The sequence below is a fragment of the Panthera leo genome, chromosome C1 (genome assembly GCF_018350215.1).
Source record: "Panthera leo isolate Ple1 chromosome C1, P.leo_Ple1_pat1.1, whole genome shotgun sequence".
NCBI lineage: Eukaryota > Metazoa > Chordata > Mammalia > Carnivora > Felidae > Panthera > Panthera leo.
This window is the reverse complement of record NC_056686.1, coordinates 80,464,485-80,489,960: the sequence shown is the minus strand read 5'-3', so window position 1 is coordinate 80,489,960 and position 25,476 is coordinate 80,464,485. Positions and strand designations below refer to the sequence as shown.

Below are 25,476 nucleotides of genomic sequence, written 5' to 3'. Positions count from 1 at the left end.
ACAATTAAGTAGTAATGTTGTATATATTCCCAGAAAAAAAATTGTATATATCACTATGGCTATCACATTTGCTGCAATTTTCGAGTAACTTTTTCAAATGAAATCTATGTCTAAAGGTTATTTTTACAAATTCTAATAATTACCAGAAAAACCTCATAACCATCCTAGTTACAAGTCAGTAAGAGAATATTATCTGTGCAAAAATTCCTTAAGTAAAAAGCAGATATGACCACACTAGAAGCAAACCAAGCAAGAAACAGAAAAAATATAGCATATTTTATTTACAGTTATATTTTCAGGCTTCATTAACCAAGAAGCAGCAAACACCTAACGCGCGCTTAATTACAGAAAGAATTATGTAAAGATATAAAGAAAAACATATACAGATGATAATTAACGAGTTTTTAGCCAGAGGTATTGTATTTCTATCTTTAAGATTTAGAAATATTTCTCATTGTTTTTGGTCTTATATATAGGGCCTGATATCAAAACTGTCTACTGCTCAAGGGAATCAGTGTAAACATTTTCAATGCAAACAACCCAATCTTTAGCAGCTAGCCTTCAGTTCTTCATTGTTATGCAAAATATCTTCAAATACAGGTACAACTTACTACCAAAGCTATATAGAGGCAGTTGGAAGTCTAGGCTGGAAAGGGACAGGGCTCAAGTCCTTGGGTGTTGCACTTGTAAAGTATGCTGAGTAATCCACTTGCTGGTCAGCTTGTTTTTAAAGGATACACGACCATAACTAAATTTGGTCAACTAAAGAGCAGGACTCAGTAACGCTGCCAGACACCTCAGTTCCTCCTCTTCCAGTCATAGGGTCTAAGGAAGAGCATTTAGATAATGTGCATGCCTGCAATGACTCCCCAGCTGAAACGTATTCTAAAGCTCTTCCTGCTGAGCCAGTTTAAGAAAGAGACTACAGATGTTTCTCAATAAAACTATAGTCTCATTAGCCTTGTCTCATCTTGTAACAAGTGTTATTAAGTACTAAATGGCTTCCGATAGCCTCTTAGCAATTATGGTTTGTCTGATTCCCACTTAAACTTACTGTAATGCTTCGCCCCCACCCCCCGCCCCGGAAGAACATGCTTGAATACTTTGAAATTTGCCACAATAGGCTGGGAAGCTTAAGGGCATGGGGAAGCCTCAAGAGTTGACATTGAAAGGTGTTGGCATAAGAGATGGAGGTGCCGATAAAATCGTCAGGGTGTTAAGAGGAGGAGATGGAAGGGCTGGGAGGATTCAGAGAGAAACTTCTACATGATGGAGGAGCATCATGACTTTTAAGGGAAAATCAGTCGTGGTGTCTCCAACTCCAGGTCCTGCTGGCTTCCCACTGTTCTCACATGTACTACGTATGTTTCGTGTCAAAACTCACTTTCGGTAGCTTTAGTGTGCCTGTCGTCAACCAGCTGTGGGTAAGGCTGGGTGGTTTGTGCGTGTGCCCACAGTCTCCAGACACAGGAGGGGTCTCACTGCTGTGCTGGTTCATAACTGCGGAGAAACACTGTGCCACATTTCTGATAAAATTCTACGAGTTTGCTTCTTCTGGAATTCAAAACATATAAATGCATAGTCTTCCATGAATATAAGTGATGATGTCAACAATGACATGGACTTTTCCATTTCAAGCAACAGAGTAAACCACTGATAAGCCAATTCATATGTATATTTATGTATTGGAGTTAAGAGTAACCTAGAAACAGAAATTTGTTCAAACGTTTATTTTAATAGTGTCTTTTGGAACATGTTTATTTCCCTCAAAAGCAAAACAGAACATGAATATTACAACTCTCCCCTAGACATCTCCATAAGACTGTTTCTAATGCAGGATGACAAATGGTGTAACGCATAAAGCTGGCCCTTCATGCCCGTGAAGGGACGGTTCTCCAAACACCGGATACACCTCAAAGAAAGTATCCAATTTAAAAACTGATAGTTTAGCAAACGATTGAATCAAGTAGATTAAAATTTAGAAAAGGATTTGATTCAAACACCCATATACTAGGCAGTTTTTAAAACTAGACCTTTACAATAGTTCTGGGGCATCCACGGTATATCAGTCACCCTTAGGAATGGTGAAGACATTATTATTTCTCTTAACACAGTGCTAGCTCATGAAACAACAAAACTAAACAGGTGGAATAAAACAGGTGGAATAAAAATTGCATCTTAACTCACTATAAGGTATCAAGACACAACTTATGCAGGAGTTATTTTTTTTTACTCATATGTAACTCCATTTTGAGTTTTAAATAAATGCAAACAATACTCACTAGAAAGATTTTCGACACAAGAATGCAAACTCTATGAACTCAAACTCATAATTTTTAAATTCTCCCAAATATCAGATGCAGAATCTATGATCTTGCATGCTGATTTTCATTCATTTCTAAAATTTTGTAAGAATCGTTTATTTTTTTAGACAACTACATGTTCAAAGAACATCTTTATAGTTACAGGTTGTCACTAATCTTTTTCTATAAAAATAGAGTTGCTTAAAAATTTATACCAATTTGCTTTTATGTTCTACAAATATTTTAATAGAGTTGTTAAATATCAGAACGCCTAATAGAATCATTTAAATTAATCCATGTAGTCAAAATATTTAATATGTAAAATGTCTAGCAAAAGTTTGTCATTTAATAAATGAAAAATTCATCGTTTAATAAATGATATGTTCTGTCTTTAACGCCTTGTATCTTAGGTAGGTGGACACAATCCTAGAAGAGCGAAGTATAGTTCCTATGAAAATCTGATTTAAAGTAGCACGGCAGTTTGCAGTGTCTCTTCCATTTCATGTGCGTTGTGAGAGGAAACATGGAGCTTCTACTTTTGGGTATTGAATCTGGATGTTGAATTAGCTGTCATGCAGCCAGCATAAAATAAGAATTGCTGACCAAGGGAATGACAAACTTTAGTTCAAAGCATTGCTATTTTAAACACACTTGCTCACTGAGCAGCTATACTGATGAAAAGTACTGTCAATGAAAGTAAAAATGAAGTTTTAAGCATGAAGTAGCAAGCATAAAAACCCAAACTACTATATGGAAACTCACTGAGCAGTGAGTTTTATATTACAATACATTGCAATATATTGCTTTATACTGACTTCATTTTGTGGTGGGTTTAAAATCTGTTCAGAAACTATAGAAATATCCAAAGAGTCAAAAATATTTATTTCAAGTTTTGCTTCTTTCTAAAGGAATTGATTTCCAAAATAGTTTTCTAATATAAATGTGTTCCTTTTAAAAAGTCAGTTTTCTTGCAAAAGAGCAAGAAAAGAACAAGATAAAACCATGTGCTTTCCTACCCTCTCTAAACCACCAATACACATTTAAGTGCCTATGATGTGGAAGGCACAAAATTTGGTAACAAATTATCAATGTAATATCAGTAGCTTTAAAAGCAAATACCTATACTTTACATTACTTTAAGTCATTCAAAAATAAGTATACCTAGTATAAGCTGATCAATTTGATTTTCTCACTGACTGAGATTTCAATTACCTTCTTTAAATGGTCTAAAACTTATCAGGCTCTATCTGCATTAGACAGCCAGATCAAATCAAATCAAATCAAGTCAAATTAAATCAAAGTTGATTCATCATAACATGAACAATGAAAAGAGAATCATTCTTCTACCAACTGAGAAACTGAGTGGATTCGATCTTTTGGTTTGGGTTCAATTAAATTCAAGTATCTGTCACTGGTTAAATTTCTTTTTTTCTTACGTAAGAACAATCATTAAAGTCAAGTACTTGAGAAAAATAAAGGCAATAATAGATAACTATATAATTCTATATTTGGGTTGCAAGAATCAAAGAAAAAGCAAACATATACTTACACACACACACACACACACACACACACACACACACACACACACAAAACCCAAAAAACAGAAAACAAAAAACCAGAGTCCCTAGTCATGTATTATCGCATAAGACAAGAATATTGATGATCAGAATACTTGGATTAAATTAACTATTTTTTTTTCCCTGTACTTTAGGAAAGATAGAAAGTCAAAGCACTCAAAATATTGACTAAGCAAGCATGGGTGTGAACTGTGAGTAAAATGTGAATACTGATTTTTTAGAGTTTTGGTCTCATCAAGGAGAGGCCTACCTTAGGAGCATGATATATACATACTGCATAACACTTTGGTGCTGATGATGTTGGGTTCTGAACTTAGGGGAGGTTTTGCAAATAGAAATCATATTTTTTTTTCATGGAAAAAGTGCCAGGGAAACCGAGACAGCAGTGTTAAAGCTTTTTTCTTAATGATTCCTCTTATTAGCCTAAATAGTCATCTACAACATGCATTTTTAGAAAGAGGAATTCATCTCTCAAGGAGCTCTGAAAGATCTGTCTTAAGACTTACTACAAATAAAAAAGCAGTACTTTGATAAAATGTTAAAAATAGAAATAATAAAGTGAGGTCTGAAAAATCGAAAAATGAAAGAAGTATTTTCCATGACTGAACTAATTAAATATTCCCAAAGCAAGCAAAATACTTCACCATTAATAGATGATAGAATATCTAAACAAAAAAATACATTATTACTAATAGCCTAAGAAAAAGAACAGCTCAACAATTCAGAAATTAAACCCTCCACAGGTATTGACAGCCATAGCACAAAATGAGCGCAGTACAACGAAAGGTTGAGAGCTATTTACAAATTTAAAAGCAGTTTCCATTCTTTCAGAAAACCTGGTGACACAAAACAAGCGCATCAAATTAGAATAGTCATCTTTTCACAGAGAAAAATACCAATGCAGGTTAACAGATTTCTGGAACGATTCGCCACTATATTTATAATTTTTTTATTTGAACCTTTAAGATTTTATCCATGCTTATAATGCAGAAGAAAATCAGAAACGAAATTTTGGACTAAAAGCTAAGTTTTAGTTTCTCTTTTCTAAAGGTTAAAAAAAGAGAAAGCACTGAAACCCTCGATAACAAGTATAATTAATAAGAAGCACAAGAACATGCCGAGAATTCATCCTATCAGTAGATATAATGCGGGTAGTAATAAAGTATGCTTATCAACAGCCAACTTTTAGTCAAGTTTTCCATTCTGAAGACTACTTTTGGCTTTCTCTTGTCTGATGAGAGAGATGACTTTGACGCAACCTTTTGTAATTTTGATCATCCACATGACATTCATCACATCCAAAACAATACAAGTAGAGATCCAGGAGCATTGGGTTAAAAATCCAAGCCTTATGTAGGCTTCTGTTCCTAACACAGAATAAATGTAGCTATAAAAAGGAGGCATCGAGACAATCCGCACGATGAAGAACACCACTGTCATGAGAATTCCATTGATGACGTTAGCCTTGGAAAACTTAGGATACTTCAGAGCTTCAAAGAACCACCTGGAAAAAATTTTTAAAAGCATCACATTTACTCGCATCGCTGAGGATTAACCATTTTAATTTTAGTTTCCAGTTTTTAAAATTCAGTGAACATCCCCCCTAAGATTTATATGGAGAGGCAAAGGGCCTAGAATAGCCAACACAATACCGAAAAGGAAGAAAGTTGGCAGACTCATACTACCCACTTTCAAGACTGACTTGCTATATAAAGCTACAGTTATCAAGACAGCATGGCATTGGTGAAAGATCAACAGTGTTAGCTTGGAAACAGACCCACAGAAATATACTGAGCTGACTTTTGGCTATGGTGTAAAGGTAATTCAATGGAGAAAGGATCATTTTTTCCAACAAACAGCTGAAACAAATGGATGTTCAGATGCAGAAAGATGAACCTACACAGAGACCTCACACTTTGCACAAAAAATAACTCAAAATGAACCACAGACATAAATGTAAAATGAAAAACTATGAAACTTCTAGAAGAAAACCCAGAAAAAAATCTGCATGATCTGAGGTTTGGCGATAGTACTTTAGATATAACACCAAAAGCATAAACCGTGGAAAAAAAATGTTGGTAAGTTGGACTTTACTAAAGTTAAAAACTTGCTCTGTGAAAGTCACTGTTAAAATAGACACCCATACACTGGAAGAGAATATTTCAAAATACATACAGGATAATATACCCAATGTATGAAAAGAACACTTACAACTCAACCATAAGGCAACAACCCAATTAAAACATGGGCCAAAGACCTTAAACACCTCATCAGGGAAGATACACAAAAGGAAAATAAGAATATGATAAGATGTTCAACATCATTGGTCACTAGAAAACTGTAAATTAAAACAATGAGATACTACTGCATATTTATAAACATAATTAAGATCCTGAAGTCTGAAAATCCCGATTGCTGGCAAGGATATGGAACAACAGGAACCCTCAAGCATTGCTGGTGAGAATAAAATGGTAAAGCCACTTCGGAAAACAATATGGCAGTTACAATGCTAAACATATTCATAGCATACAACCCAGCAATCACACTCTTAGGTACTTTTCCCAACTGATTTATGTCCACACAAAAAAATGAATGCAAACATACATACAATATGGATCTAGAATATTTTTTACTACCAGAAAGTAAGAAAGTGCTCAAAAGCAAAATGATAAGGTTATATCAAAGGGCCACAGAAGCCAAGTGAAAGAATTCAATGGCAAAAGCTGTAACATTCTGAACAAAGTAAACAATGAATAAATAATGTGGTATTGGATTTAAAAAAAAAAAACCTGATGTATAAAATAAATATTCATGGATCCATAGTAATATAAACAAATGAAGGAATTAATGATTGGAGGAGAAAAGATAAATATCCTGTACAGAATAATTACAAATGATTTATGTAGATATTGTAACCTCAACGAGTTGAAACATAACTCCCCACTGCTATTCACAGGGACTCCATTCCAGAGTTCAGTATAGAAGGCAGGTGATGTAGTAAGAGTAACTTTAAAACAGAAATGTGACAAACTCTACTTCAGCCAGGTGAGCAAGGTGAACATCAACAGTGATAAGTCATGTTTATAGTGTTCAGGCCTGGCACGCTGTCGTGAGAATGGCACTTTACTTACACGGTCTTCCTCCAAAAACCCATAACCCGAGTCTAATGATGAGGAAAACATGAGACAAATCCAAATTGAGAACTACTCTGCAAAACACCTGACCGGGACTCCTCAAAAAACAACCAAAGTCTGAGAAACCATCACAACAGAGAGGAGTCTTTGGGAACCTTCTGTAACATCCTTGCAACTTTTGGAGACGTCTAAAATTATTTTTTTATTTTATTTTTTTTCAATGTTTGTTCATTTTTGAGAGACTGAGCACGAACAGGGGAGGGGCAGAGAGAGGGGGAGACACAGAATCTGAAGCAGGCTCCAGGGCTCTGAGTTGTCAGCACAGAGCCCGACATGGAGCTCGAACTCATGAACCGTGAGATCACGACCTGAGCTGAAGTCGGACGCTTAACAAATGAGCCACCCAGGCACCCTTAAAATTATTCTTAAATAAAGCTTCTTTTTAAAATTGTAGTACTTTCTCTATTCTACTTTTTTCTCCTTAAAAAAAAGATCTTGCCTAATTTTACCTCATTATTTTAGAGATTAAGTTGTAACTATAGTAAAATATGTCCATGTATCTTAATATTTAACTTGGCTGAATTAGTTACGACTAAGCTAGAAACTGCTCAACCTCGGTAGCTAAAGTTTAACAGTTAAGAAAACCTTAAAATATTTTACTAAGAGAGATCAAAAGATCAAGTAGGAGTAATTGGTAGGATAAGAGGTATGTTACAATTTCTAAGTGTACGTAGGGTGACAAGAGAGAAGCTCAATTATTCAAGGCAATTAAAAGAGAAACTATTTAGGCAGCAATGGTCAAATTAATAAAATATCACAAATAGGAAAAGCGTCACGGAAGCAGTCAAGTCAAAATCTTTTGTTCTAATCCAGATCTTCCATCCTACAGTCTCCTCTGCTCCAAGGACTTCCCGTTACCCTCAGCCATTCACCTCTTCGACTATACGGTGGCCTTGGGATCACTCAAATGACCTCTGTCATCACAACCCTTAGCATCCCACATTTCACTTTGCCCATTTCCACCTAAAGCCATTCTTTGACCTCCTGACTCTCAAGTCCCTCAGTATCACCCTTCAGACTTTGATTACTTCCGTTCCTACCTCCCTGACCTTGGTTGGCTTCAGAAGACCTATCAGCGCCCTCAGGTCTCTCGCCACTTCACCCATCCCACCCTTGTTGCCTACCTCCAAAAGCTCATCACACCAGCTTTCCCAGGCACGTCACGTACACCGCAGGTGGGTGCTGTGCTCTGCAGACGGGCTGCCGGGGCTCAGAGCCTGCCTCTGCCACTTAACGCCTGCACGGGCTTTCCTGTTATTGACCTCTATGCCTCAGGTCTAGCTCTACAAACCTGGGGACGACGACAGGACCTCCTTTCTGCTAGGAAGCTGTTACGACACACAGTAAGAATCTCCCCCTGCCGTATTAACAACTCAATAAATAACTATTCCTCACCCACATATATTTTTTTAAATGTTTATTTTTGAGAGAAGGACGGTCAGAGCATGAGCAGGGGAGGGGCTGAGAGAGAATCTGAAGCAGGTTCCAGGCTCTGGGCTGTCAGCACAGAGCCGAATGCAGGGCTCGGACCCACAAACTGTGAGATCATGACCTGAGCCGAAGTTGGACATTTAACTGACTGAGCCAGCCAGGCGCCCCTCCTCACCCATATGGATATTAAGGGAAATGGCAGGCACAACTATAATTTAAAGAGAGCTGGGCTTCTGTTGAATTCTCAAGTTTGCTTTAGTCCCTTTACTTAACTCTACACTCTCCATAAAGTGCTTCCAACCTCTGTGTCACCACTCAAGTCACTTCTCTTCCTCATTCCTTTCTACCTCTTAGTCCCTGCAGAGGAACTGGCTTCTTCTAACTACTGAGGTATTAAGGTTCCATCAAGCATGAATTCCCCAAACTCTGACCTCAGGGTCTCGAAACTTCTTTTTGGGCACCTTTACCTTTATACTCAGATGTATACTTCTTTGCCATGCTCAGGACCCCACCCCACCTTCTGGGACTTTAGTCCATCAATTCTCCCCTTCCTCTGTTCCATCTAGATCGATCCTTTCTTCTTTCTCACCAACATGCTCAATTCTAATCCAAAAGTCTCTCCTCTGCTTGTCTTCCCTATCAACTTTTTGAAAGAGAAGTCAACAGTATATTCACAGACATTTTTGTGATACTTCACAGCCCAGTACAATACGATCACATTCCCCTGCAAAGGAACTGGTCACCAGTGGCTTCCCCAGGCCCAAGACAGTGGGCTCATCTTAGCCTTCATCTCAGGTGGCCTTTCTATAGCATATGACACTGCCAACCATCACACTTCCGTCTCTCCTGACTTCCATGATACTATTTCCTCTTCATTCCCTATAATCACACTTCTCAGTCTCCACTTCTTCTGCCTGTCCCTTAAATATGTGTGCCCCCAGGGGCGCATGGGTGGCTTAGTCAGTTAAGCGTCTGACTTCAGCTCAGGTCACGATCTTATGATTCGTGAGTTAGAGCCATACTGGGCTCTGTGCTGACAGCTCAGAGCCTGGAGCCTGCTTTGGATTCTGTCTCCCTCTCTCTCTGCCCCTCCCCTGCTTGTGCTCTGTCTCTCCCTGTCTCAAAATATACACATTAAACAAAAAAATTTTTTAAATATGTGTGTCTCCCAAACACCATTCCCTTCTATATGTGCTACCAAGGTCATTTCATCCACTCTCAGAGGCTCACCACCCTAGCACAAATCTTTGACTTCAAGTTCTCTCACACAGACTACTTGTAGTTGCATATTTCTAAGTTACTGTTGAACATTTTCACCTAATTTTTGGTGAGCATTTACAAATCACAAATTCTCAAATATGCCTAAAACTCAACATGCCAAGAATCAATACCTTACTCCCTGCCTGGCAACCCCTCCTCTACATTACCACCACCACAAAAACTGCCTGTTTCTCTTCTGACCCTCTCAATCATTTGTTTGTTTGTTTGTTTGTTTTTGATACATGGAAACATTTTTATTTTCAAGAATAAATGCCATTCTAATATAAAAATTAAGGAATTTGCACAAGCAAGCTTTCATATAACACTGAGCCATACAAAATTGTTTTGTATAATTAAACGGCCATATTTCAGACAGCTAGATAAGACTAGAAAGAGTGCAGGGGCCATCTTTTCAGTACAGTTTGTGTGTTCGTGTGTCACAAGCATCCCAATGTCTGCTTTTTCTTTGTTCAAATTCAGGTCTTTCTGTGAAAAATGCGCCTGCATGTGTGTGTGCGTGTGTGCGTGCGTGTGCGTGGTTTGTAGATTTTATTGATTGATGAAACTGAAGTATAGTTGACATAACATAGTATATTAGTTTCAGGTATACAACATAGTGGTTCCACATTTGTATACACCAGAATTGATCACCACAGTAAGTCTAGCTAACTTTTGTCGTCATACAAAGCTGATACATTATTGATTGTATTCCCCACACTGTACCTTACATCCCCACTCATTTTATAACTGGAAGTTTATACCTACTGATCTTCCCAATCTTCAACAACGGTGTCACCAATGACTTAGTCATCCAAATCAGAAACTTGCAGTCACCCTAGACTATTTCCACAGTCTGTAACCAAGCCCTGTCTATTTTATTTGCTAAAAGTCTTCCTTATCCCTTCCTGATTCATTCCATTCCCGCTGCTGCCATTATAATTTTTGGTCCTCAGTATGTCTTACCTCAATGACTACATTGACCTAACTGGTCTCCCTTGATTCTAGCCTTTTCTCTTTTCATAAGTCCTGTATTTGGTCCAGACTACTTCCTGTTCTCCAAGCACTTCGTGTACTTTCCAAATTTTTGATTGTGTGGAAGGGTGATTATGTAAAAATCCAGACTTATGGAATTTGTCCTTTGGCTTTACTATGCAATCACCAACCATATTCATCGTCTGCCAATTTTTCCATGTGACTAGTGCCTGGTCTTTAAGTCAGTCTCTTTTAAAGGGAAGAGCTCATATATTAATACAAGGTGAAATAATATTTATATACTCTTATCTTCCTCTCTCACATCAGAAGGACCACTTATTTTGTTGGCATCTACTTCTTCCCTAATTCGAACACACTTTCATTCCATCAAATAAAGGCTAACAGTTTGTGAACATATGTATTGAAGCTGAAAGGGAAACGGGCAGGAAGAAGAAGGAAGACATGCATGTGAGAAGAAAGAACAGAGGGAAAACACTCTTTTGCCCACATCCACAGTTATTACTAAGACAGGTGTACAGAAAAGATAGCAAATTGTAGGCGTTTATAATCTTCACCCAACCCCACAGAGAAAAATCTGTCTTTGGTCATTTAGCACTTCTTCCTCCACTGCCCTTCTAAAGAAAATTGAATCTTTTAATTAAGTCCTGGGAATTAACTGTGCAGAGTGTGGTACTAACTACAAATCATGTAAAAACAAGGTATTATTTGGTGTAATTCACATCTGGAAAGAGCAGGAAGGTTCTTTGCAGATAGAGAAAGAAAAAATGTGAGGAAAGAGGATGGGATCATAGAATCAATCCCTCCACACAGCAATGGTTCGGGGAGTTTCTGGAGTTGGGAGTTAAGGATCAGAAGTTTGAATGAGCCTTGGGAAAACTGCAGGGTCTCGGAGATATTGTGAGTTCAAGAGGAGCGAAGAGAATTTTAAGAAGTGTTTCTGTGAGTAACAAACGATCTTTGTTGACACCCTTGGAAAAACTCCAAAAAGGTTTTGGATGCTGTACTGTTTCTGGGACTCTACACAGAGACTGGGCAGTGAGCTGACCCTGGTTATATCCTGGTTGCAAATGTAATTCTTTCAGGCATGTAAACACTGGTATTTAATATTAATCCTGAAATTTTAGGGGTTCAGGAACTTAATTTTAGAGAAGTTGCCCCACACCCCAATATTATTTTGGCTCTCCTTCCCCTTCTAAACTATTCCTTCATTATATGTAGTCTTCCTTATCTTATGCTTCAATTCTAGACACTCGTCATTTAAATGCCATCTTTTCTCATGGTTTCAAATGTCACCTCTACCTGATCATCCCAAAATTCCTCTCTGTACCTCTCACTACATTTCCACTCAGATGCTCTGTTTGTCCTCTTATCTGACATCTCCAGGCCAAATCCACCACCTTTCCCGCCCCCAGTCTTCCTCATACCCTGTCTCTTTTCGTGGGTCAATTCCTCAAAGGTATATAATTAAGTGATCTTAAACTCATCCCTTTTATCTACCTCTAATTTCTCATCCATTGCCAAAATCCCCTTTTCTTCCCTGAAAATCTCTATTTCGTTGTCTTTTCTCTATCCCCACAGCCTAATTTGGACTCCTATTTATTTTCAGGACTAATGAAATCACACCATTCATTCACAAAACTAAGAGCTGTCTGCTAACCTCCTAACTCTACATTTTGCCTCCAATCTTCCAATCTATCCTACAAATACCAAAAACTACAATTAACTCAGGGCTATTTTCAGAATGTCTTCCTCTGCTAGACTACATTCTCACTGTCCACTGGATCAAGTTCAATCAGCTCTCTCTGACACTCAATACCCTCTATGCCTATCCATCCTCTTCCTAAGGCATACTCTTTAATCCCACAAGTCTGGGTTTCTCTTTCACATGGCATGTTTATCTCACTTTTTAAAAACTCGTGTTCATTTCTTCCTGCTTGAATGGAGGGCCTCCCCTCCCCACCCACTTCTAAAATCATCCCAAAACATTTTAAGGATAGCTCCCACCTTCTCAGGTGAAGACTTGCATGGCAAATATCAATCAATGATAGATCTTAAAATGTGGTCCCTGGACCTCTGAGACTTTTTGGAGGGGGTACAGGGGAAAACTATTTTCATAATAATATTAAAATATTATCCACCTTGCTCCTTGGGTTGATTTCTATAACGACGGTGCAAAGCACTGGTAGATAAACCTGGGATCTTAGTGCAAATCATGGCATTGGCACAAAATGGTACTAGTAGACATTGTATTCTCTCCTGCCAGACTCTTGCAGTTTAAAACAAAACAAGGAAGTAAAAAAAAAAAAGAAAAAAAAGGACAAAGTTAAAAAAAAAGGGGTGGGGGGTAAAGCCAGTTTCACTTAAGATAAATGCCCCTAATGAAGAATAATAATTTCATTGCATCATGGCCTTTGAGTATATCGTTTTAATATTCTGTGTGATAAAATGGGAAGTATATACAACACACATCTGCTACGAAGTATAATAGTTGTCTGGAGGAAATACCCTTGGATGATGATTTGAATTGTGAGCTAAACTACATGCTTTTTCCATGGACCATCATTTGTACTTGAAAAAAAAAAAACCCTGAAAAACTATGGTTATTTCAACTCGGGTATTTGGCAGGCGTTTTCTCAAAAATGAAAAGTGAGTTTGTCACATCGAGAGAAGAAGCTTGTATTTGTTGCCAATAACAGAATTTGAACTTTCAAATGAAAATCAGAATTTTGGAAAATTTTTATCTGCCACTATGAATTTGGTAGCCTCCCAATACTTAGACTTTTTAAACGAGATCAGTGGTGATACTAATGTGACTTTTTTTAATATTACTAATAAACGTACCAACATTTGGAAGACCTACATAACTCAGCGACCCAAACGGCCAAATGACCAAGGCATGATGTTACATAATTAGGCATGTGCAAAAGATTCAAAGCGCAAGAAAGACCAATGGACTTGAATGTAACTATGTATAGAAAGTTTGTTGATATGGTTTCAGATTCTACATTTAACTAACCTTTAAGAAACTACCTCTTGGTATATTTTGGTGTAATGTTCAAGAAGAATATCCACAATTATGTGAAAAGGCTACTAAGGTGTTTCTACCTTTTCCTACTACATTATTAACTCTGAGAGGCCAGCGTTTTTTTGTTTTTTGTTTTTTTTCATGTGCTTCTACCAAAACAACATTTCACAACAGACTGAAAACAAGAGCCAGCCCTGAGAATCCAGCTAAATACCATCATGCCAGACACCAGAAAGATCTGCAAAAATGTACACCCGGGACACTGTTCCCTCTAGGATTGTTTTCATTTTGGCAATGCAGTTATTTTTCATACAAAAAACACATTATGTTGACATAAAATATTATTGTTACTATTAAATGAATTAATAAATATTTTTAATGTCGCAGTCTGAAGTTCCAATCTGGCAAATATCAATAGATATAAGCCCACAGGAAATAAAAGTTCATTCAAGTCCTCAATAATTTATGAGATCTACAAGTTTGAGAACAGCTGTTTTATACCATTAATACCAGCACTTTTTTTTTTTTCACATAATGTCTTGTTTTACTAGCTCATTATTTTCTATTTTTAAGTCTTATTTTCTCAAACACAGACACACCACTAGACACCAGTGGTGTCTGGAAGGCAGGGACTGGGACATTTGGGTACTGAGGAGGTATTTAGTAAGTACTGAATTCACATATCAAGGAGCATATGTACAAAGTTCTTATAAGATATTGGATTTTAATATCAATGCAATGCATAAATATGTCCTCATGACAGTTCATTGCATTTAGGGAAGAAAGAAGTTACCGCCACTGAATTAGTTTTTATAAAAAGAAACCTGATGCACGGGTATAACTCAGCAGCAGAAATTTAACTGAAGCCCAGGTGTCTAAGCTTTATTTTAGTCCTCTTCCCTCTAGAAGCCACCACATGCATCCCATGTGTCTTCTTAAATTATACAAAGCTCCAAAATAGAGAAAACATAAAAATACCACAAACTCTAAAGAAAACAATTAACCAACAGAAAACTCTAAGAGAGCTTAAGTGGCTGCGCTTGATTTTGTTACTATCTGCTTGCTCTTCCGTGATACCATTTCTTGTTCACATTCCAAACACACTTCTCCCTTTCTTAATTTACTAAAGACTCAAAGATTTTAGATAAAGGTGTAGAATTAAGCTATCTCTAATTTTATGAGTTCTCAGAGAGTTTCAAACAAAAACAAATTGAAGTTCCTTTAAGCGTCAGTTAATTTTCTCCTGCTTCAAAGTCTCATAATCTGAATCACATTCAAGAGATGCTAAAGTTTAACTGATCACTTCCCAGGGGTCATTTTTTCAAAAAGCAATTAAATGGCTACTATGTGCCAGACAATGTTGGAGTGCTGGACCATGCAAAGTTGAACAAAATTGCACCCTTGATCTAATGAACACAGAGATGAACCAGAAGAAACAGAGAGAGAGAGAGAGAGAGAGAGAGAGAGAGAACATTATCATAAAATACACTAATCCTAATGGGGTAAATGTATGTCACTATTGCGGAAGCACAGGTGAGGGACACCCAGCTCAACCCAAAAGAGATGGGATTCAGTGATGGAAATAATCCTCAGGCTGAGTCTTGAAGGATGAGCCAGGAGACCTTTTCAGCATATGGACAAGTTGGAATGAGAGGAGATTTTGGAGGGAAAAATGTGGTGGAAAGAGAGAAGACAGCTATTCTTGGAAAATTTTGTATCACATTGAAGAGCCCACATCTTATCCTGTAATGCAGCAGGAGCCACTGAGGGGATTCAACCAGGGAAGCTGCATGTTCGTTTTTGGGTTTTAGGGGGATCATCATGGAAGATACTGATAGAGAAGAGAGACAAACGGGGAACAGGACCGGAGACAGGTAGACGATCTAGAGCAGGGATCAGCAAAACTTCCTCCACAAAGAGAGAGTAGACATAAAGTAAGAGGTTTTGGAAGCTGTATGGTCTCTGTCACAATCAACTTTGCTGTTGCAGTGTGTCAGCAGTCATGTAAACAAGTGAACAGAGCTGTGCCCCAATAAAACTTCATTTGCTAAAGAACAGCAATGGGTTCGGCCCTCGAGCCTTAGTTTGCCAACCTGCAGTCTAGAACAGCACTGTCCTAAAAAGCTTTCTGCAGTAACGAAAATGGTCTATGGATGTGCTACCCAATTCAGTAGACACTAGCCACATGGGGCTGTGAAGCATTTGAAATGTTACAAGTTAAACTGAGAACTGAATTTTTAACTTAATTTAAATATTAAATAGTTACATGTGGCTTGTGGTTACCCTACTGGGTAGTACAGGGTTAGAGTACTAGTACAGTAGCTTAGGCAAGAGATGATGATCAAGGGCACTGACAGTAGAGATGGAGAGTCAGTGGCCAAGGCAAGAAATATTTAGGAGGTTTTCTGGTAAGACCTGGTGATGGACCCAAATGTGGGTAAGGGAGAACAGTCAAAGGTGATTCCCACATATCGAGCGGGAGTGACCAAGAATGGCTGGGCCACATGGTGAACAAGAGGATATGAGACTACAGAGGGAAATATGTTGCATTCTATTTTAGACATGTTGAATTTGATGTGCCACCTGGGAGGAGAAAACACTTGACTAAGACACAAAGAAGTGCGTAGTATTAAATATGTTCTTTTTAAGGAGAAAACAACTGTAGTACAGGGATGTTAAATAACTTACCCAAGGTCAGGGCAGGTAAGCGGCAAGGTTGAATTGCAACTTGAGTGTATCTGATTTTAAAACTCACACATTGCTCATTATGCCAAAATGAGCAAACAGGTAATTGCTGCTGCCTTGAAAATAGAACTCACCCCAGGGAGAAGCACTGGGCCACCCCAGAGGAAGATCAGTGGGCCCAGAAGAGAGCCTCAGGGAACACCAGCATGTATGGAACTGTCTCTTACTAAGGAGAGTGAGAGAGGATGGTCAGAGAAATACAAGGACCAGATGAGTGCAGTGTCATGAAAGCAAAGGGAGTTGGGCCTTAGAAGGAGGTGAGGAATAGCATCGAGTCCACAGAGAGACACAAGACAGGCACCAAGGGTGTTCACTAGATTTTGCAACTAGAAGTCACTGGTGCCTCTAATGAAGCGGTTCCAGCAGAATGACAGAGGAGAAAGCCTAACTTTAATGAGTTAAAGAGCAAAAAAGATACAAAAAAGTAGAGAAAGTAAGTATAGACTATGCACTTCCAGTTTAGCATACTGAATATGTACGTCATTTAGAACTTATTGAACATATACCAAACGGCAAGCACGAAATCTCATTGAATCTCACAACAAACTGTGAGGCCTATAGGCATCGTTATCCCTGTTTTATAGGTAAGAAGCCAGGCTTAGAGAGATTAAATAGTCTTCCACTCATGTCCAATGGTAAGTGGGAGAGCTTGGGTCTGAATGTGGGTCTTTTGACTTCAAAGAACGTGCTCTTTGCTCTATACTTCCACGATTTCAGTCTTTGAGGATTGCAGAAGAATTATTATTTTAAAAAATTAAATGGCAGAGCCCAAGGAACTGATTATCTTCCTCAAAAAATAAGATTACATAGGGGTGCCTGGGTGGCTCAGTCGGTTAAGCGTCCAACCTTGGCTCAGGTCACGATCTCACGATTCATGGGTTGGAGCCCCGCGTCGGGCTCTGTGCTGACAGCTCAGAGCCTGGCGCCTGCTTCAGATTCTGTGTCTCCCTCTCTCTCTGCCCCTCTCCTGCTCGTGTTCCCTCTCTCTCTCAAAAATACGTAAATGTTAAGAAAAGATTACACCATCCGAAACAGTGGCATACAAAATAAGATAGTGTATAAGCACTTGGGAAAGAAAAGGTTAAGCAGCAGATCTATAACCCATTCTTTCCTGTTTTGGGGGTGGAAGGACCACTCCTCCCCCTTCCCCCACCACCTTTGGCAAGAAAAAAAGATCAGGCTAATTGCTTGGTAAGCATACTAATGACAGGCCTCCCAATAAATAGACTAATGGTATGTGTTGCTGGAGAGTCTCATCCACGAATGCTTTTAGGACTTAACCTACTCTAGGATTGCTTATAGCAAACAAACCTAGAATGTACAGATTTATGGGGCCTGACCCTCTGGGGAATGTTACATAAGTTATGTAATTATCTGAGTATTATATGGAGATGTGTCATAACCAAGAAAGCTCCTTCTATGTCCGCAATATAAACTATGCATATTGTTTATGGCCCTCATAGATAACTTCCAGTGTGCCCAATGCAAAAAGGACCCAGGGAGCCATTTTGATGTATCAGGATCCTTGAGATTATTAGTAAGGTTTAATACCGGATATATTCTCTAACTCACATGAGTCTGATTTGACAGTTTCAATTCTCTGGGTTATCTCTATACTACGTCACAAAAGGCTACATGCAATCATGGGAGCCTCCCCTGGCTTGGGACTTTGACCTAAGATTTTAAAGATAGGTAAATTTTTCAAAGATGGAGGGTAAATGGATGATGTGAATAAAGAAAGAAATGTCAGAATAACCCAGAGGTGCATGAGACAGTAAGTGTTCAAACCTGACTCTAATGAGTAGTAAGAAATAAGGCTGGAGACACAGGGAGCATGCTGCAATGAATGTCAAAGAGAAGAGTCTAAACAGGATTCAGTTTGTGGAAGAAAATAAGGTATAGAAAATGGAACACAGGGAACACTACGTCAGCAGCACTGTGAGGAAAGGATTGAAGAGAGGGTGAATCTGAAACAAGGGAAGTCAGTTGGAAGGCTATGGCAGTAAGTGAACCATGGACATCCCGAAGGTCCCCAACTAGGACCATGGATATGGAGTGAAAGGAACAGCCAACACTGCACAGAAAAAAACATCAGTAGACCTCGTTAAATGACAGGATAAGGGTAATAAAGCCTCATTACAAATCCATTGGCAAATATGAGTAACTACCTCCCTCCATGAGGTGGAGCTTAATTCCTTCTCTCCCTTGAGAGTGGGCTACATTTTGTATCTTGCTCTTAAAGAACAGAGTAAGGAAAAGAAAAAACTTCACAGTGGAGAAACCTGGCAAATACCACCTCAACCATGTGATGAAAGTTCAAATCCCCACTGATGTCATGTGGACGCATGTACCTCCTGATACGATGTGATGACAAGGGCACTCTGCCTCCATGGAATTCCTCCCCAAACCCCATAACCTCCATCTAGTCATAAGAAAAACAGAAAAATCCAGACTGGAGGACTCTTTATAGAATAACTGGACAGTACTTCTTAACACTGTCAAAGTCAGAAAAATAGGGAAAGACTCAGAACTGTTACAGACGACAGGAGACCAGGAAGACATGACAACTAAATGCAGTGTGGCAGTCTGGATTGAATCCTAGAACAAAAAAGAAAACACTAATGGAAAAACTGGTGTAATCCGACAAAGTCTGTAGGTCACTTAAGAGTGATGTATCAATATCGGTTTCTCAGTTTTGACAAATGTCCCAGGGTAATAGAAGACATGGGCAATAGGAAAAACTAGGTGAGGAGGATATAAGAGTTCCTGTGCTATCTTTGCAACTTTTCTGTAAATCTAAAATTAGAACACTGTTTTTCTTAAATGAGGAACTAAGGTAATGTCAATATCAGAATTTGGGAACAGGAGTCAGTTGGTGTCAAGAATATGAACAGGAAAGGCACCTGGGTGACTTAGTTGGTTAAGCATCTGACTCTTGATTTGGGCTCAGGTCATAATCTCATGGTTCTCGAGTTTGAACCCTGCGTTGAGCCCTACATAGGGCTCCCCACTGACAGTTTGGACTTGCTTGGGATTCTCTCTCTCCGCCCCCCCCCCCCACCATGCTCTCTCTGCCACTCCCCTGCTCGCACGCATGCACACAAGTGCTCACACATGCTCTCTCTCAAAGTAAATAAACTTAAAAAAAAAAAAAAGAATATGAACAGGACCCAAGATGAACCCAAGTATAATAAAGCATCATCACCTTTCTGAGAGAGCTCTGTTCAAAAGCTAGGACCACCACTTTCTAGCTAGGGGATCTTGGACAAGTTTCTCCAACCCCTCCAACGTTTACTTTCCTCATTTGCAGAATGGTGATAACAGTTCATATCACATATTCTCATTTTTATTTAGTAGCTTTAGGATCTTGGAAAAAAATTTCCCCAAACTAAAGGTAAACAGCATAAGTGTAAAATAATGATATCAATAACCTACCGCTGATTCACAAAAGGGCTGGAAAGTTCTGCAAGCAGGCGAAAATTCCCAATGTATGCCAGCACTCCATCCTTCTGGATGATAAACATAAAATACAATGTCAGGGAGGCCATTCTTATCAAAATTTCCAAATATTAAAGGAACATTCAATAACTTCTCAGCATAAAATATCAATGTCAAAACAGACCAAGTCTCCTAATTTTCTTCATGAGAAATTAGAAATGTCACTAGAATTCTACATTATTTTTAAAAGACAGCATATTGTATACACTTATGTTCATTTATAAAAACAGATTTTAAGCTGTTGTCTCATGTTGAATTAATGAATTCTGCAAATAGCCATCAGTAATGGCATCCTCAAATTGCTGTAGAAATAATTACCAAAGTAGCGTGAATTTCAGCACTTGAGGAATTTTAGAGCAATTAAATACCTAACAGAAACTCATTCTTATATCTATTAATGAAAGCACCTTAAAATCTCAAAAGTGTACTTCATATCCTAATTAACAACACGTGAGACTGTGAGCCGATGCTTATCTGCCAAATGTAACAACACATGCTAAAACTGATCTATCACATTTGACCTGCAAAAATATTTGTCAATCGGAAGATCCTACAGCTAAAACCCATACTTTCAGGACCTTTCTGAATTTAGAAACATAATACCTAGTACACTGTATGAATTTAAAAATACGAAAAGTAGAGCAGAGTTAATAAGCATTAGAAAGAACACCAAACGTATACATTCCAAAAATATCATGTAATTTAAAAACTGTTACTAGGTAAATAGAGTCATTCCACCACTTCCAGTTAAATCAGAATTATGATTGTACATAAAAAGAAATAATCCTACCTGCCCCCAAAACATTAGGTATACGTGGAACTTCAGTCCTAAAAGCTATATACATGCTGCTTTCCAAATGGGAATATAAAGCAAAAACAAAAAACAAAAAAACCCTTTTTATTTGAAGGGTTTTCAGTTCTTCTCCATGGAAATTATTTTAGAGATTAAAAATTCAGAGCTGGTTTCAAGACTTAGCTTTTCCAAGACTAATCTAGAACTTTTTATAATCTCAAACTCACTGGCCTTAGGGAAACTGAAACGTGTGATGAGGAGAAATGGAAGGAGGAGGGACAAAGGGGCAAGGCAGTGGGCAAGGTGAGTACAGCCATACCAGTCCAAGCACACATGACAACATAGGAGAAATAACTATGTACATGTGTCACGACTTTATCACGGAAATATAAAGAATCGGTGTTTATTTGAAATTATATATTTTTCTGTATTATTTACTTTTCTGTTACAATAAAAGCTTTTATTTAAACAAACAAGATTAGTTAAGAGTGGTAATTAGTCGTAATTAAAAATAGGACTAATTTAACAAATAAAATGCGTGAAACTGTAATATTTTTAGGTTTCCTTTTGCCCTTTTAACTTTCTTTTGGATATTTAAATTTAGGAGGCTACATTATTATATATTTTTAAGAGACATAAATCCGAGACTTTGTAAAAGGAGAATGTAAATACAATGGGACTAATTAAATAGTTGTTACCTATATTTAATAAAAAATAATAGTGACATCTTCTTATCCACAATACAGATTTTTCTTTTTCTTTTTCCAGTATTACTTCTCTTAACTGCCTACAGCCTTTGGTGTGTGTGTGCGTGCGTGTGTGTGTGTGTGTGTGTGTGCGCGTGTACACAAGCAAGTACACACACACACACACATACACGCACACACACATATTTTTTTTTCAAGAATGAAATACAGTCTAACATAAAATTACTTTGACTTGTAGCTCTGCTCTTAGGAATCCACATTACAGTATCACTCCAATAGGATGACCTCAACCTAAATATTTTCTTAACAAAGGTGTGAGCATAAAATACTTGAGACTTTTACTAGCAACAGCAGGCTTTTTGGAGTTACAAGAATTAAGTTCCTAGCTCTCTGAAAAGGTCCATCCACTTTGTATCTATAGGCTTGTTTTGATAGACCAGCTATTTGTCTCTAAGGTCTTTTGCATGTACAAATTCATCATATAAACTATCCACTTCTAAAATATCCATCCTTTTTCAATACTGGAAAGCATACAAAATGGATTCCAAATAAGTTACAGTTCTAGTGAAGAAAATCCTGTTCAATGTGGCTACCATTTTCTGGTAATGCTTTTGAGTTCAGAAGCAGTTTTATTTCCCCAAATGAGCCATTCTTCCATTGTATGCTTGTCACAACCCTCAGACTACATTAACTAACAGAGGTGCTAATAGTTCATCCTTTTCTAGATGCTTACGGGTTCCTCAGCAGTCATCAGTTTTAAAGAAACAGTACATAAATATCTGATTATTTAATGTAATATTTTTCTGTTTTCTCATCCTCGATTTATTTCCAAATTACAGAAGGACATTCTCTTTGCCTCACACTCTACACATGTGATTTTACGGCTGGCCAACGCATGCTGGCAATAATTGTAGCTATCTTATAGGCACAGGTCTATGGAAGCCATCTCCCTCCATTTCTGTGAAGTCAAAACTCTCATTGGTTCTTCAGGTCTTGAGGAAGCTAAAGGTGGGAAAGAACTTTCATTATGAAAGCCTCAACATCAGAGGTAAGCAAATCACATCTCTTTGTGGCACTGTTCTATGCGAGGTGTGGAAGGTGTTTCACAGGTAGTATCTTTTCATTTTCTTTGGTGAGAAGTGTATAGACCGAATGGAATTTGCCACGTTTACATTTGCACTGTCTGCCAAACGTGCAGACGTATTGAGCAAAATCTAATTCGTCTTTGAACAACACATCAACAATTGTTATTTCATGTGGTTTCTTTATAATCTTCATAGGAGTCAAAAATTCAACTTGAAACTCCATTTTTCAAATCCCAGGAGCTAAGAGTTTTTATTGCTGTGATTCCATGCAACATCTGCTAGAGGAAAGAAAGCACGATTATTGGGAATATCCAACAGAGTAAGCTCTCTCTACTGTGAGAAACCAACACATCTGTTATTAGAATTTACCCCTTTTTCGCCGACAGGATGTTTTCGTTGCAACCTCTGGATCGGGAAATGTAACTTTACTCAGTTTCGTAGAACAGTCAAGGGAACAATAAAATGTGTATATCCATGTGGTATGTCCAAGTTTTATGCCTGCTATTATTTCAACTGAGCGTCAGTGTCTTTTTGGAAGATGAAAAACGTACAGCTCCAGTTAGATGTACTTGTCTGTCTCATTTCAGACTTGTGAGATGCAGTCTCTTTAGGCGCTTTTCCATCCCCATCTCTAGCAGGCCTGTATTAGATTGCTGGGGGTGCCATAACAAAGTACCACAGGATGGGTGGCTTAAACAACACAAACGTATTGTCTTACAGTTCTGGAGGCTAGAAGTCTCAGATCAAGGTGTTGGCAGGCCCATGCTCCTTCTGGAGGTTCTAGGGAAGGATCTGCTCCAGGCTTCTCTCCTAGTTTCTTGCAGTTCCTTGGCTTCTAGGCATCCCAACTCCAATCTTCACATGGCATTTTCCCTACGTGCATGTATATGTCCAAACTTCCCCTTTTTATAAGGATACCAGTCATGTTGGATTAAAGGACCCATCCTATTCACCTATGACCTCATGTTCACTTAACCAAAAACATCTGTAATGACCCTATTTGCAAATAAAGTCACATTCAGTGGTACTAGGGCTCAGATCCTCAACATAAGAATTTGGGGGTAGGATACAATTCAATCCGTAACAATGCCCAATCCTAAATTCTTTTCTGCATATTGTACAGTCTAGTCTCTTTTGGTCATCTAATACCCTAACCCATGTGTCTTTCCATCCACCCATAACATCATTATATACTAATGTATATAATATATATTATACATATTTCCATATATAATAACTATAACCTTCTTTATTGGTGAACTTTGGGGGCATTCTGGTGTTGGTATCATAGTGTTCTCATTCTCATCTGATCTTCCAAAGGGCAAAGATGACTGTTAATGCTCATGATTACAACACACTTCCATGGTATCATTCAGTGTAATGCGACAATAAATGATCCATTATTATGAACTGCAAATCGTGGTTGCCACAATTTTTTTGCATCAAAGGGAAAGACTTCACAGGATACAGGATTTTCAGTAGTAAAACAGTAAAAACCAGGATGGACTTGGGCAGGCCACTCCCTTATTATGAATTTTATTATAATGAATCCCAAATGGTAGGTAAACTTTTTCATTTTAATACATAATTAAAATCACATTCCTAGCTCTGAGAAAGAGGAATGAATAAAGAGTAAATGTCTGACCTCTCTAACTCATCCAGCACAAAGAAGCACTTTCAAGTAATAGGAAGCAAATTGCCTTTCATATTCCAAGTTCCTGGATGTTTTATGGACTTATTTTTTAGTTTGGGTGATTCATTTAAAGTTTAGGTGAGTGTTTCCAAAGGAAGTGATTGGAATATTTCAGTTAAGAAAAGGTCAGAAAAATAAGTAATTGTGTTTAGTTGGAGACCATCCTGGTAAAATTAAAAAGCTGAAATGTTCTGCTTTCCTCTTCTCCCATAGTTAAATTCTTCAGTGACTAGGGGAAGGGAGAAGAGCTTTGAAAATAGTGCACAACTAGAACATGACCCTTGGGGAGGCAACAAATGCAAAGAGAAGAGTTACTTTAGTGAGATTCTTACTTGAACCAGACAGAAAAATTTCAGAAATAGCTGATTAGTATAATCCTCTATCATAATAACTTCATGTACTTAACACTCACTTTTGTTTTTAAAGATAAATTTTCCCATCTATAACATTGCCTTTCTCCCTCAGTTAAAGGTAGCTCTTTTTCCAATCTACTTTTCCTAACAATCTTCTTTTGTTTAGTTTTTTAAAAATGTATGGCATTCTAGGTAACTATATCCAATGTTTAGAGAATATGACATACCAAATTGCTATATAATATGAGTTAATATATTCCTAAAGTCAGCCAAAGCGTTGCTAAATTACTTACTATATCTTTCAAATAAATCATTTTATCCACATATGAAATGCAATACTGAAATTTTTTAAGTTTTTGTTTGTGATTTCTAAAACATTTTCAAGCAGACAGTCCAAAGTCATGCAAAATATTGAAATAGTAGCCATCGCCTTACTCTTAAATTTTAAGAAACAATTGTAAACATTTCTCTCTAGTGAATTTTAAAAATACAAACTTATTAACTATACTATGTCTAAGACTTTTTTGAGAGTTTAGAAGATTTCTTCGAACTCCTTTCAAGTGGTTATAAAATTAAAAGTAACTATTAACCAAAGTGTCAAATTAGTATCAGATAAAACCGGACTCAATAATAGTCTTTAAATACTAAAAGTTACTAGTAAAAAAACAGTCAATTTGATATGCTGCTTTCATCTAAATTTAGCCAAAATGCAGTATCTCCACTCTGAAAAAACCTCTTGAGTTTATAAAAGAAATGGGCATAGCATCCTGGCTTTTCTTCTAATTTCTCTTCCCTCTTCCCGAAGAAAAATGTTTT

General features: G+C 37.7%; 1 protein-coding gene across 3 annotated transcripts in view; it reads right to left on the bottom strand.

Annotated features, from left to right (window-relative positions):
• Positions 1-257: 257 nt before the first annotated feature.
• The window catches only part of LOC122228084 (TLC domain-containing protein 4-like), a 97,129-nt gene continuing 71,910 nt past the window's right edge, over positions 258-25,476 (bottom strand). For all 3 annotated transcript variants that reach the window (XM_042952952.1, XM_042952953.1, XM_042952954.1), the window contains 2 exons: positions 19,967-20,040; positions 258-5,387 (listed from right to left, as the gene is read on the bottom strand). In XM_042952952.1, the coding sequence (XP_042808886.1) occupies positions 5,069-5,387; positions 19,967-20,040 (393 nt within the window). In that variant the 3' untranslated portion in view covers positions 258-5,068. The remainder of the gene's footprint in view (positions 5,388-19,966; positions 20,041-25,476) is intronic.